This window comes from Aspergillus heteromorphus (assembly GCF_003184545.1).
Source record: "Aspergillus heteromorphus CBS 117.55 chromosome Unknown BO70scaffold_18, whole genome shotgun sequence".
Lineage (NCBI taxonomy): Eukaryota > Fungi > Ascomycota > Eurotiomycetes > Eurotiales > Aspergillaceae > Aspergillus > Aspergillus heteromorphus.
The window spans coordinates 399059-412191 of NW_020290423.1; the positions used below are offsets into that span (position 1 = coordinate 399059).

At 53.4% G+C, this 13133-nt stretch overlaps 4 protein-coding genes across 4 annotated transcripts; all 4 read left to right on the forward strand.

The window, feature by feature from the left end:
• The first annotated feature begins 135 nt into the window (after positions 1-135).
• BO70DRAFT_339263 (HAD family hydrolase) lies at positions 136-1411 on the forward strand. Its single transcript, XM_025541243.1, has 2 exons — positions 136-523; positions 578-1411. Exons 1-2 carry the CDS (start codon positions 470-472, stop codon positions 1310-1312), a joined length of 789 nt encoding a protein of 262 aa, XP_025398041.1. The 5' UTR covers positions 136-469; the 3' UTR covers positions 1313-1411.
• Positions 1412-1633: 222 nt separating this feature from the next.
• On the forward strand, positions 1634-3049 carry BO70DRAFT_363403 (60S ribosomal protein uL18). The gene is made up of 3 exons (XM_025543555.1): positions 1634-1659; positions 1845-1882; positions 1944-3049. Exons 1-3 carry the CDS (start codon positions 1657-1659, stop codon positions 2803-2805), a joined length of 903 nt encoding a protein of 300 aa, XP_025398042.1. The 5' UTR covers positions 1634-1656; the 3' UTR covers positions 2806-3049.
• Positions 3050-5825: 2776 nt separating this feature from the next.
• Positions 5826-9912, forward strand: BO70DRAFT_388283 (putative cell wall biogenesis protein Mhp1). Its single transcript, XM_025545979.1, has 3 exons — positions 5826-5978; positions 6009-8879; positions 8942-9912. The coding sequence occupies exons 1-3, from the start codon at positions 5891-5893 to the stop codon at positions 9604-9606; spliced, it is 3624 nt and encodes a 1207-aa protein (XP_025398043.1). The 5' UTR covers positions 5826-5890; the 3' UTR covers positions 9607-9912.
• A 375-nt stretch (positions 9913-10287) lies between these two features.
• BO70DRAFT_363407 (ATP-binding cassette long-chain fatty acid transporter PXA2) lies at positions 10288-13082 on the forward strand. Its single transcript, XM_025543556.1, has 4 exons — positions 10288-10928; positions 10997-11633; positions 11694-12591; positions 12708-13082. Exons 1-4 carry the CDS (start codon positions 10419-10421, stop codon positions 12781-12783), a joined length of 2121 nt encoding a protein of 706 aa, XP_025398044.1. The 5' UTR covers positions 10288-10418; the 3' UTR covers positions 12784-13082.
• Positions 13083-13133: the final 51 nt, after the last annotated feature.

Genomic DNA, 13133 nt, shown 5'->3' on the forward strand with positions numbered 1-13133 from the left:
GGAAGAGGAGCAAAACGGGCATCACTTCCCCTTGACGCGTCCGTGCTATCGATAATGCCGCCCCTCACGTGACCCGGCGCATCAATCACCCTTGCTCCCCTCCCATACCTACCGTAGGCTTTCATACAAGGATCGATCTCCTTACCTTCTTCCGATCCACGATTTTAACAGCCTAGATATTGCCGGAAGATGCAGCGAGATACTACGGACTATCACCCAATGGTCTAGGTTTCCTCAAGGGGCAGTGGGACCTTCTGGAGTCTAATCGTAACCTGCAATGCCAGCGATCGGTACTCCTATCTAACCTCGGCAATTCGCATTCCCCAGGTTTCGTTGACTCCGCAGACGAACAACTAACGCAGGGCGATGGTCTTGTCCCAGAATTTAGACGAACGTATTCCATACAGTCGACCGAATCTATCTTCCTACTACCCTATCCCCTACTTCCACTTAATCCGGCATTCAGACCATGGCAGAGAACGAACGGCCTTTGGGCCTGCTATTTGACATCGGGGGAGTGTGTGTAAGGCCCAGCATCGATCCAGCCTCGAAGTCATGTCCATTGACAATACTCTAGGTTCTTTCTCCGTTTCAGGCCATCTTGGACTATGAGTTGGGTCACAAGATTCCTCCGGGATGGGTGAACTTCAGCATCTCACGGACCTCGCCCAACGGTAGTTGGCACAAGCTGGAACGAGGCGAAATCAAGATGGACGCCGAATTCTTTGCGGCATTCAAGACGGATCTACAAAGACCAGACCTATGGAGGCAGTTTCATGAGAGACTCCAGGAAAAGCACGGGGGCGACCTTCCCGCATCGGTCCCTCCACTCCCTGAGATAGACGCAGAGTTCCTCTTCTGGGAGATGATGAGGATCTCCAGGACCCCAGATCCGTACATGTTCCCTGCCTTGAAGCAATTAAAAGCGTCGGGGCGGTTTGTCATGGGGGCTTTGTCGAATACAGTCATATTCCCTGATGGCCATCCATACGGCGCTGAGTTGGACGAGAAGAAGTCACAGTTTGACTTCTTTATCTCATCTGCTCATACCGGTCTGCGGAAGCCCGACCGAAAGATATACCAGGCTGCGCTGCAAGAGATGGATACTCTCGCCAAACAGAGGGGGGTGGGCGGGATGCGTCCATCCGACATCGTTTTCCTGGATGACATTGGGGAGAACCTTAAGGGCGCGAAGAAGGCCGGGATGCGAACCCTCAAGGTGAATCTGGGAAGAACCCAGGATGCTGTCAGGGAGTTGGAGCAGATTACAGGGCTCCAATTGTTAGATGGCCCGGATAAACCCCGGCTATAGGGTCAGTTGTCTGGCTCATGATCTATTTTCCTAGAGTGTACGGGGTAGAAATCTTGGAATCGGAGGGCATGGCAGTGTAGATAATAATAACTTGACGACAAATTGATCAGAATAAATATTATTCACATTGAACTGAAGGTGCTGCTCTCTGGCGGGCCCGTTGAAGTTCCTCCGGGGTGGTCCTTTAGCCAACCCGGGCGGCGGTCGTCGCCAACCGCAGTTCTGCGCCGGGATGCAGCCACGCTAAGCGAAGCCTTCCACAAAAGTCATCCCACGAATTTTCGTTCTTTCTTCTCAGCAGCCACCGTCGACCACTCAGTCCTCAGCCACCGGCAACCGTCAAGATGGTGAGTTTTATTGCAGCTCCAGCGTGATCGACCCTCTTTGCGTCGCAAATCTGCAAATCTCTTCCACCGGAAATCCAGTCATTCCACATTGGGTCTCCAAATGTGCGACTGGCAACGGGTCTTTGCAAGATGCTTCGGACGGTCTTCTGAAGCGCAAATTGCTGACTCGCCTGTTTGTCTTGTAGCCTTTCCACAAGCAAGTCAAGAACAGCGCTTACTACAGGTAAGAACAAATCATCTTCTCTGCAATACTCGAAATGTCCAAGGAACTGACAGCCATTCAGCCGCTACCAGACCAAGTACCGTCGTCGTCGTGAGGGAAAGACCGACTACTACGCCCGTAAGCGTCTGATCACCCAGGCCAAGAACAAGTACAACGCCCCCAAGTACCGCCTGGTCGTCCGCTTCACCAACCGCGACATCATCACCCAGATCGTCTACTCTGAGATCTCCGGTGACAAGGTCTTCGCCAGCGCCTACTCCCACGAGCTCAAGCGCTATGGTATCACCAACGGTCTGACCAACTGGGCTGCCGCCTACGCCACCGGTCTCCTCCTCGCCCGCCGTACCCTCAAGAAGCTCGGTCTGGATGAGCAGTTCCCCGGTGTTGAGGAGGCCGATGGTGAGTACTCCCTCACCGAGGCCGCCGAGACCGACGAGGGCTCCCGCCGCCCCTTCAAGGCCTTCCTTGATGTCGGTCTTGCCCGTACCTCCACCGGTGCCCGTGTCTTCGGTGCCATGAAGGGTGCCTCCGACGGTGGTATCCTCATCCCCCACTCCGAGAGCCGCTTCCCCGGTTTCGACATCGAGTCCGAGGAGCTCGACGCCGAGACTCTCCGCAACTACATCTTCGGTGGCCACGTCGCTGAGTACATGGAGGGTCTTGCCGACGACGATGAGGAGCGCTTCGCCTCCCAGTTCAACAAGTACGTTGAGGCTGGTGTCGAGGCCGGTGACATTGAGGACCTCTACACTGAGGCCCACAAGGCCATCCGTGAGGACCCCTTCAAGAAGGACGAGAACGAGGGTGAGAAGAAGACCAAGGAGGAGTGGAAGGCCGAGGCCCTCAAGTACCGCAAGGTCCGCCTCACTCACGACGAGCGCAAGGCTCGCGTTGAGGAGAAGATCCGTGAGCTCGCTGCCTAAGTGGAGGGCTGGCCCAATCGTGCTTGATGCTTAACTGAGTGCGGTAGTCAAAACAAAAGTTAATAATTCTCTTTGGAATACAAGGGAATTATGTTCTTCTTGCCCAATACTTTTGTGATATCCAGTGTAGTCTGATGACCTTTTTTTATGACCGGAGTTATGGCAGGGGGGTTCTGTTCGGAGCAATTATGGAACGCGCCTAATGCGATTTTTAATTCAGCATGTATAAGGTGCTCCGGTAAATGGCCCTCGTAGACTTGTAAAGATTTTCCCGAATTGTCCGTCCTGTTGTTGATATCGAATCAGACTGAGACTGTTCCAAGTTTCAAGACCCCTTTCGATACAGCCACCATATGACCCTTGCGGTCCGACGACTGCCCAGCCCAATAGTTCAAACATCTACCCCGCCTTCTACAACCTTTCTGGCTGAAATGCGAGCCGTTCAGGTTGGAACCCCGGAATTTATGTCTCGGGCAGAAGCACTAGTTCAAATGGACATTTTGTTACAGATTCCCCTCTTTTTCGTGCGCGAGTAAGTAGACAGGTAGGGAGACGATTGCTGCCTCGGGGTTCTACTATGTAACAGAGAGGAGTATTCTACCCCATCGGGCAATATGCGTCGATCACTATAAATCTCTTTCGGGTCTCCATCTCGTGCCGTCCATCTTTCTTAGTCTACAACTAGATACTCTCTGTAGCCACTATGTACTACCAAGTACAGTAGGAGGCATTTGACTTTTAATAGTCATGGTTCGGTTGGACGACTACCTAGGCCGGGTAATGTAATGGGTTGGCGTCTCGTTGGTAGACCATCCGTTAACACCTTGCTTTTCAAGACGCAGTGCATTCAAAATGGGGACGATTTGCGTGGTAGTGAGGTATGTATGGCATGTCATAGATGCCCACCTAAAGTACTTACGGAGTAGCGATGCATGGAAAAAAAAAAAGCAACAGCGAACGCCTCGGACATATGATGTCATCCATTCATCTAAAGACGGGTTTGATCATCCTACTCCGGTTTGTGTGACTGTATCACTGTAAGTGCGCCCATTCCGCATAGGTACGTCCGTAGCTTATTGTGATTACTGGGCTTAAATGTTGAAGCCCTAAAGTATCTATGCCTCCGCTCTGTGGAGGGTTTCATTGTTATTACCATAGTAAGTCGCGTAGCGCACTAGATAGGCACCGGGCAAAGTGCATGATCAGCATGGCCTCCTCGTCTCGCGGTCCCGTAAGTGGATAACAAGTAGGTAGTATGGGACTGCGAACTACACCTTTACTTTACTAATAAAGTAGTTACACCTCCGTATTCCTGCCTTTGAACTTGGGACTGGGAGGGCTCGGCTCCTCTTACCTTGAAGAACCAGAGACAACTTTTCGGCGCGCATGCTGTAAGAGCGCCACTGATACGTGTGGTTGGGTGGTGGCTCATGGAGATACTAAGGTAGTTGTGGTGTATTATTTATTCCCTTTGACAGAGATCTACGGGTTACGGGTCCACCGTTCGATCAGCCCTTAAGTACAAAGTACTGTGGGCAGTGGGCAGTGGTCGTAGTATTGTGGTGGTTGGTTTGGGTTGACGTTGACGTTGACCAAAAGCCTATTTACTGTAGCCCGAGGAAAACAAGCACTTGAGTGAGGGAAGCTGTTCTGTTAGCTGAGGCGATCAGGTCAGGTGCTGGGATGGAAAATCATGAACATCGAACCCCCAGTCCTACGGATCGGGGATTTTCGATCGATCTGATAGGCCGCGAAGGAGCGGCTTGAATGGCAAGATGAACGCACAGTTGGACAGCACACGCTCATCCTCCTCGAACAGCGAACTAATCAGCCACTCCAGAGTCCCAAGACTAACGGCAGAGTAGGCCGATGGCCGACAGATGGTCGCAGACAGTGGACACAGGGGGGGAGGGCGCCCCTCAACCGAACCACCAGCCCTCTGGCCTAGCCCTGGCTGGCTTAGACTATCTGAGATATCGATGATTTGCGGGTTTGCGTACGCACTTGTAATTTCGGCGCCGGTTGAGGGAGGGCTTGGCGGAGTGTCGTGTGAGAGTTAGTTTCCCTTCTGCTCCTCGGTAAGTAAACTATCAGGCGGAATATGCGGAAGAGGACGCTGGGTGGCAAGATGGAGGAGGGGAGTCAGTCCATTTTTGGGGTTCAGTTGGATCCGTCATCGGACATGTTACGAACCAGGTGAGGGACTTCTGGATATCTGTTGACTGTTGGTACCCAGACACCTATGTAACTAACTATAGTAGGATCTGACAAATGCAAGGACTCTAATTCAGTGGTCGACAGGGAAGCAAAAGTACTTCTGAGTAGGCTGCAGGACAGTAAGAGTGTATGTACTCCGTACTGCCCTCGTATTGCGGGTTGCGAGTGACTGCGGGAGTGGTGGTTGACGCCCGCCCCACGGCGCGCGAGGCCAACTCCGCAGGCGAAGAATCGCCAGACTCGAGTATGTAATCCACCCGTGACCCAAGCAAGCGCTTCCCCACTGGCGGGAATCATGCTACGCTGCGGCTAGTCCCAGTTAAGCACCTCCCTCCTCGATGCTGCATCCACCCCGATTGCCTCGCACCTCGCAGTTCGCCCGCACCCTTTTTTCCCTCACTCCCCTTCCTAGACCCTTTTTAGACGGCGAATCCCTTCCGCTCCCCTGCGTTCCATTGCCCTCCCTCTCCGGCTCCCCTCTCCCCATCAGCTAGCCTACCTGACGCCTCATTCCCCATCCACCCGCCGTGTCACCATGTCCGCAGTGCTTCGCCGCCATGCCATGATGGAATGTTCCCACTGCCACTGCTCCTAATCACTCGCCGGTCCAAACTGCGATTTTCCCGTCATTTGGCTTAATCTATCAATCCATCCGCTATATTATTTCACTCTCGACGACTTGTGCAGGAAGACAGTTCCCGCTACGATCCGTCTCGACCGTTCTTCCACCGGTGCTTGTTTCCGCGGAGAGTCGCCGCATTACGCATCACCCATACATACACCCTACCTCCCCTTCCCACCCCCGCCCCTCTCCTCCCTACGACCATCACCTTAGCATACCGCGATCGGAAGCCCTCAGAGAATCAAAATGGAGGGAGTTGAGACCGTGGATGTCAGCTGGCTGCTTCATTCGCAGAGAGGTGAGTTGGGCGCTGCCCAATTGCGATCTGCCCGCTGTGGGGGTCTTTCTCTAACGCGACTGCAAGACCACCTGTCCCGCTGCAAGTCCGCATCCTCCGTGGTTTGCGACAAGACAATTGCCGAAACTGAAGTCCCAACTACTCAAAGACCTATCGAAACCACGGCCTCCCCCGATCGAAACCCTTCAGCATCCCCCGCTCCTTCTAAAGCGACGCCGCAACGAGATGGCTCGAAGCCTGACAAGGAAGTGAAACAAGATGATAAGGCCGTGGAGGAAAAGCCTACCGGCTCGTCACCAGCGTCCCAGAAGAGTGCGCCGAGACCGGTAGGCGCGAGAAGGAACTCATGGATTTCAAGTCTCAGCTCCAAGTTTTCCTCCGGCTCTACACCTCCGTCACAGTCAAACATGAAAGCCCCGCCAACTACAAAGGCCACCCCTCCTGCTTCGAAGATGGATATGCATAATCCTTTTGGTGCGGCCTACTCCCCGAAAGACAAGGAGGAGGAAAAGAAGGATGAAAACAGTCCTTTCGGTTCCGCATCCCCCAAGGGCCCTTCGTTCCTGCAAAGCGCTTTTCGGAAACTTTCGTCATCTGCGTCCGGTGGTGCAGGCAAGATGGCACCCAATGGGACCATCTGCCAGCGTCGCGTCATGAACATTGACCAAGATCGGGATAGATGCAAGATTCCGGATCTGAATGCCGCGAACTTGCGCCGCGTTGCTTTCTGCGTGGATGTGGAGATTGCAGGTATATCCTATCGGGAGTCCGATGAAGATAGTCCTCCGGCAAGCACTAAGCGACGTGTCATTCCGGAAGCGATTGGCCAGAAGCATAAACGCTCCAATTCCAAATCAAAAGAGAAGGACGAAGCTGTCGCCTTGAAAAATCCCCAGGCTGCGGTTTGTGACAAGGAGAAGAGTGCCCAGAAGAATGGCGCCGATGAAAAGGGCTCTGGCACCCCCGAAGCAGTTTCAAATGAAGTGAATGTCAACGGCGAAAGCAAGGAGCCCACTCGAAAGCAAGAAAAGAAGAAGAGATCAGAAGAGGAACGGAGGGAGCGAAGGGAAAAGAAACGAAGACAGGCGGAAGCGAATGGCACCATACCGATGCAATTGACGGCGGACGGCCAAGAGTATGGTTTGCGGACACCCGCCTCTACCAGTACACGTTCCAAAACAACAAGCCATCCCACAACAGATCCAGTGCGAATCTATCGGCGCTGTTGCCAGCTACGTGAAACGCCAGTGCTCAAGCGTATTGTGGACGAAATATCTTCGCCTTCTTCCACCCTCGCAGAATCCCCGGGAACCGTTGCCGTACTTGATCTCAGCGACTTTCCCATGACCTCCGAGGACATTGCCACCTTCTGCGACTGGCTAGCAGTTGTACCCGTTCGGAAGCTCATTCTCGAGAAATGTGCTCTGACCGATTCTTCGGTGCGATCCATTCTTGCCGGACTACTTTCCACCAGAACAGTGGAACACATGACGAACAGACGCAAAAGGGGCAAGAACCTTGAGAATACGTGCCCGGAAAAAGAAGAGAGGTTCAGTGTTGTCGAAAAGCTGTCCCTCAAGGACAACCCAAAGATCGGGTCGGAAGGATGGAGCCACATTTGCCTTTTTATCCATCTTTCACAGTCCTTAAAGGCCATTGACCTGTCGGGCCTTCCACTTCCTAAGGCACTGGTTGCTGCCAATGGTTTCAACAAAGTTGCACCTCGACCCCCGAATGCCTCGAATTGTACCGACGCCACGACCCTCTTCGCAAACTCTCTCTCGCAGCGCTTGGGCGGTGACCATCTCGAGGAATTGTTACTCAGCGAATGTAAACCCACGACAGAGGATGTGAAGAAGATCTGCGATGCAGCTGCGGCGGTGGGACTGAGGAGACTCGGCTTCGCTAATAACGAGCTGGGCAGGGAAGGTCTGGAGCACATTGCCAGCTATCTAAAGGCAGGAAAATGTGAAGGACTCGATCTGGGTGGAAACCCCATCCAGGACCACTTGGATTTGATCACTTCTGCTCTGTCAGATGATCACCCGCTATATGCGCTGAGCTTGGCCGATTGCTCCCTTACGCCGTCCGTCGTATATCCATTGTTCCAAGGGCTAACGCGCCTTCCCGATCTTCGCTTCATCGACTTCTCCCACAATCCAGACTTGTTTACAATGCAGCCCGACGCGCTGGCCACTTTCCGTCGGTGCCTTCCCAACATGCCCGCTCTGAAACGCATTCACCTGGCTGATGTCAATTTATCCCCCGATCAAATCATCGCCCTTGCCGAGGTTCTTCCGGAGAGCCCAAGTCTATGTCATCTAAACATCCTTGAAAACCCATTAATCACGACACTGGCATCGGCAACAGACCCTGCCAGCCAAGAAGAAGCCTGCGCTGTATATGCGTCCTTGATGGCCGCGGTACGCGTATCCAGGACAATCATTGCCGTGGACATTGAGGTTCCAACTGCTGAAAGCAATGAGGTCGTGAAGGCTTTGGCCTCCCAGATAGTCGCTTACTCCCTTCATAATCTTGAACAGGGTGCTATTGCGGTGGAATTCACGGACCCGACGGACACAACAACCCGACCAGTCCACGTTCCCGAAATTCTGCAGCACATCGTCGGCCACTCTGCTGGGGACGAACCAGAAGACGATGACGAGCCCGCGGCTGATGAGGACTATGTCATCGGAGGCACAGGTGTTGTCAAAGCTCTCGGTGTCTGCCTCGGTAATGTGGATTGCCTTCTGCCAGGAGAGCAGTCTGGGCCTCCAAGTGGAACAACCACACCGCGACACCGGAAGTCCAGGTCTTTGGTCGCTAAGCGGCCCCGCGATATGTCCATTAACTTACTGTCATCGGCACGCAACATTCGGACCCGGATCCAGTCGGCTCTCGTGCGCGAAGACAGGGCTGGCAATGACACCAACTACAGTATGTCCCTTACGATTGTCGATATTTTCTTGGAATGAAACTAACCACGCGTTTTACTGCAGGACGTCTCCAATTCCTTGACTTCACTTTGCAGAGAATGATCCAGCGATTCGAAGACGAGTACCCTGAAACGCGCATTATACCCCAGACCATGCCATCGTATACTATGCAAGACACCAGCTCGCAGAATTCTGGCGATGACGGTCCCGGGTTCGACAGCATCCAGCAGACTGCGACCAACGGTGATGCCGAGGTTGCTGGGGACGATGAAGAAGACAATTATGGTGCCCGACTATCGCGTGCCAGCTCCGTCACTTCCCTCCATTCCCGTGCCATGACCTCCGAAGAAGGACATATCCATCGACTCGGACAAGGCATTCGGCGGGACTTCCTCAGCCCCTCTTTCGATCAGACCGACGATGACTTTGCATCGTACTCCTTTGATGAGTCCCACATGGCCGCCTTGCGCGACAAGCTCGACCGTTTGCAAGAGGACCAGACACGGCCGCCCTTTGAGAGTGTGGGTTCGGACAAAGCCTTCGAGGATCTGGGCACGACTGTGGAGGAATTATTTGCCACACGAAAGCATGATACGGAGACCTTTGAGAGATTCCGGCAAAGCCAGATCGCCGCGCAAATTAATAGCGGCAAACGATCGTCGTCCACGATGCCCGACCGGAGCAAAGAGATCAACCCGGCCAAGCCAGATCAGGAGCCTTCTTCATAAAGTCGGAAGCTAGCCACAGCGCTTCTGCCCTGCTAGCTGGATTGTCATGGTTCTCGAGCCATGCCTTATATATTTCCGGGATGGGGATCGATTTCGAGTTCCCTTGCCCATCATCCAACTCCGTTGGTATCTCTGTACTGAGCAGGCACTCTGCAGGCAGAGAATGGCCCTGTATATATCGCCCATCGAGCCTGACATTATATGTATTGTAATCTATTTAGCACGGCCTGTTTTGAGGTTATCTTTGATATTTTCCCTTTTTTTTTTTTGTTTGTTTCTTTCCACTGCAATAAGGGGAGGATGTTTATGGGGGAAACAGGCGTTGGCTCCTCGGAGATCTGGACTCTGGAGCCAGGAGGCAGGTTGAATTGGACTTTTTACTAGCGATGATGCGATAAATGAACTTGTGGATTGCGGAGAGTTGTGTGTCCGCGTTATATGGATGACATATTCTGTTCTCCTCAAGCAACTACTGCTGTGCTACCGAGTACTTGTAGTTATTCATGTGGTCACAGCGTACTAGTTAACTAGTTAGTTAGTAGGAACCCCGCTTAGGTAAGGCATCCTCGGCAGCCCCAGGAATCCGGGGAGAGAGAAGGCCTTCTTCACATGCCATCCATTCCCCGGCGTCATCCTCTCTCCTCTCCTCTCCTCTCCTTGATAATCAATCTCCCCCCTCCCCCATCATCCATCACCTTCATCCCTGTCCCCGCCCGGTCATGTTAGCCTTCGTCGACTCTGGCTAAATCCCCCGGGTTCTCGTTCCCTGAATGTACGCCCCGCTTTCCGCCTTCTACTAGACCACCACTAGTATGGCTGCTCAGTCGAAGCTCCTCCCGCCCGAGCGGTCTATACGGCACCTCTTCTCCCGCCTAGCCAGCACCTACCTCCGTCACCGCAAGCAGATCTCCCGCACCGTCTACCTGGCTCTCTTCGCGGCCTTGGCCAAACGCATACATAATGCCATCTCCGAGCAAAAGGCCGCCTCCCATCACCAGGAGCAACTGCGGAGGCGCCCCGGCACCAGCAGCATCGGAGAAGGAGGCGACCGACCGCGCAAGAAGGTCGAGGTCAACCGGGAATTCTTCCGGAACTTGCTTCGTCTGCTGCGGATCGTGATCCCTGGTTGGCGGAGCAAGGAGCTACGGCTGCTCTTCGGGCACAGCGTCTTCCTGGTGCTGCGCACGCTGCTGAGTCTGTATGTGGCTGAACTGGATGGACGACTGGTCAGTAATCTGGTTAGGGGGAAAGGGAAGGATTTCTTATTGGGGCTGGTGTGGTGGATGATTGTCGCGGTTCCTGCGACGTTTACAAACTCTATGGTAAGTGGAGGAAGGGTTGCGCTATCCAGAGTAACCACAGGAGCTGATCTACTTGGGCTGCGCTGTAGCTTTCCTATCACCAGTGCAAACTTGCTCTCAGTTACCGCAAGCGTCTCACGGACTATATTCATGACAAGTACCTTTCGAACATGACGTTCTATGCCATCTCGGCTCTGGACGACCGGGTCAAGAACCCCGACCAGCTCATCACGGTCGATGTCTCTCGGTTCTCTGACAGCTTGGCTGAGCTATACTCGAACCTGGCTAAGCCGATCCTGGATATGGCCATCTATAACTACTCTCTTTCGAAGAGCGTAGGTGGTGAAGGACTGTTCATCATGAGTCTCCTAGTGCAGCTGTCTGCGAATGTCATGCGGGCATTGACACCCCCGTTCGGCAAATACGTTGCGGACGAAGCCCGTCTGGAAGGAGAGTTCCGGTTCCTTCACTCGCGGCTACTCGATTACAGCGAGGAGGTAGCTCTGTATCACGGCCACGAGGCAGAGAAAGATACCCTGGACAAGGGCTACTTCACCCTCATCAAGCATGTGAATCGCATCCTCCGGAGACGTCTGTATCATGGGTTCATGGAGGACTTCGTGATCAAGTACTTCTGGGGTGCCTTGGGCTTGATCCTGTGCAGCATTCCTGTCTTCTTCAAGATCCCCGGTCAAGTCACTCAAACGATGGGCGACCGTACCGAAAGTAAAGACCCTTTACCCCCACCAGGTAGACTCGTTACAATAGCTAACAAGCACCCAACAGGCTTCGTCACTAACCGCAGAATGCTACTCTCCTCATCTGACGCGTTCGGTCGCTTGATGTTCTCCTACAAGGAAATCTCCGAACTCGCCGGCCACACAGCCCGTGTCTCCTCACTCCTAGAAGTCATGGACGACCTTCTGGCCGGCCGCTTCGAGAAGAAACTGGTATCCTCCGCGTCCACCGACGAAAATGCCGCCATTCTATCCGGCCGCGGAGCCGTCGAGGAAAGCGACTCCATCGAATTTACCGACGTACCCATCGTCTCACCCAACGGCGACGTCCTCGTCCGCAAACTCTCCTTCACCGTCCACCCCGGCGACCACCTCCTGATCGTCGGACCCAACGGCTGCGGTAAATCCTCCCTCTTCCGCATCCTCGGCGGCCTGTGGCCCGTCTACGGTGGTCGCGTCAAGAAACCCCGCTTCGATGACATCTTCTACATCCCCCAGCGCCCGTATCTCTCCCGGGGCACCCTCCGCCAGCAGGTCATCTACCCAGACGGCGTCCGCGAAATGCGCGCCAAGGGCATCACCGACGACGATCTCTACGAGATCCTCTCCGTGGTCGAGATCGCCTCCGTCGTCGACCGTCCGGGAGGCTGGGACGCCGAGGAAGAATGGCGCGATGTACTCTCCGGCGGCCTGCAGCAGCGGATCGCCATGGCGAGGCTATTTTACCACCGACCCAAATTTGCCATTCTGGACGAATGCACCTCCTCCGTCACCCTGGAAATCGAACGCGTCATGTACGAGACCGCTAAAGAACTGGGCACCACGCTGATGACCGTGTCTCATCGACGGAGTCTCTGGAAATACCATAAGAAGATCCTCCAGTTCGACGGACAAGGAAGTTATGTCTTCACGGGGTTGGATTGGGAAAGGAGACTCAAGCTGGAAGAGTAAGTTGATTTGAATCAACCCTTCACTTCATTATTATCCTTTTCCTTTTTGTTTCTTCTTGGAAAGCTACAAGCAAACAAACAACCAAAAACTAACAATACTCTCTCTCACATAGTGAAAAAGAAGAGCTGGACCTCCATCTCCGAACTGTCCCGGAACTGCAGAAGCGCATGGCCGAATTGAGCGCTTAGTACCTACGGAGCAGGCATGGATACTTACTCACATACACACATACATATACATACATACATCCTACTATGATGGTATATCTACTTATCCGAGCTGTTGTGCTATCGGATATAAAGCGTAGTATTTACGATTGTGTTCTTGCGTCTTGAGTTGGATTTGGCAGTCAGTTGCCAGGCTGTTTGTTGTTCGCTGTTCTTGATTGTTGATTGTTACTTGTATAGGGAGGGGAGGGATAGGGCAGGCTTGGTCCCGTACGATATGATATGACATGGTCAGAATCAATTGTTGCGTTGTATAGCTGTGGATACTACTAGTACTTGGAATCACTTCAGTCAAGGCATGATGGGTAGTA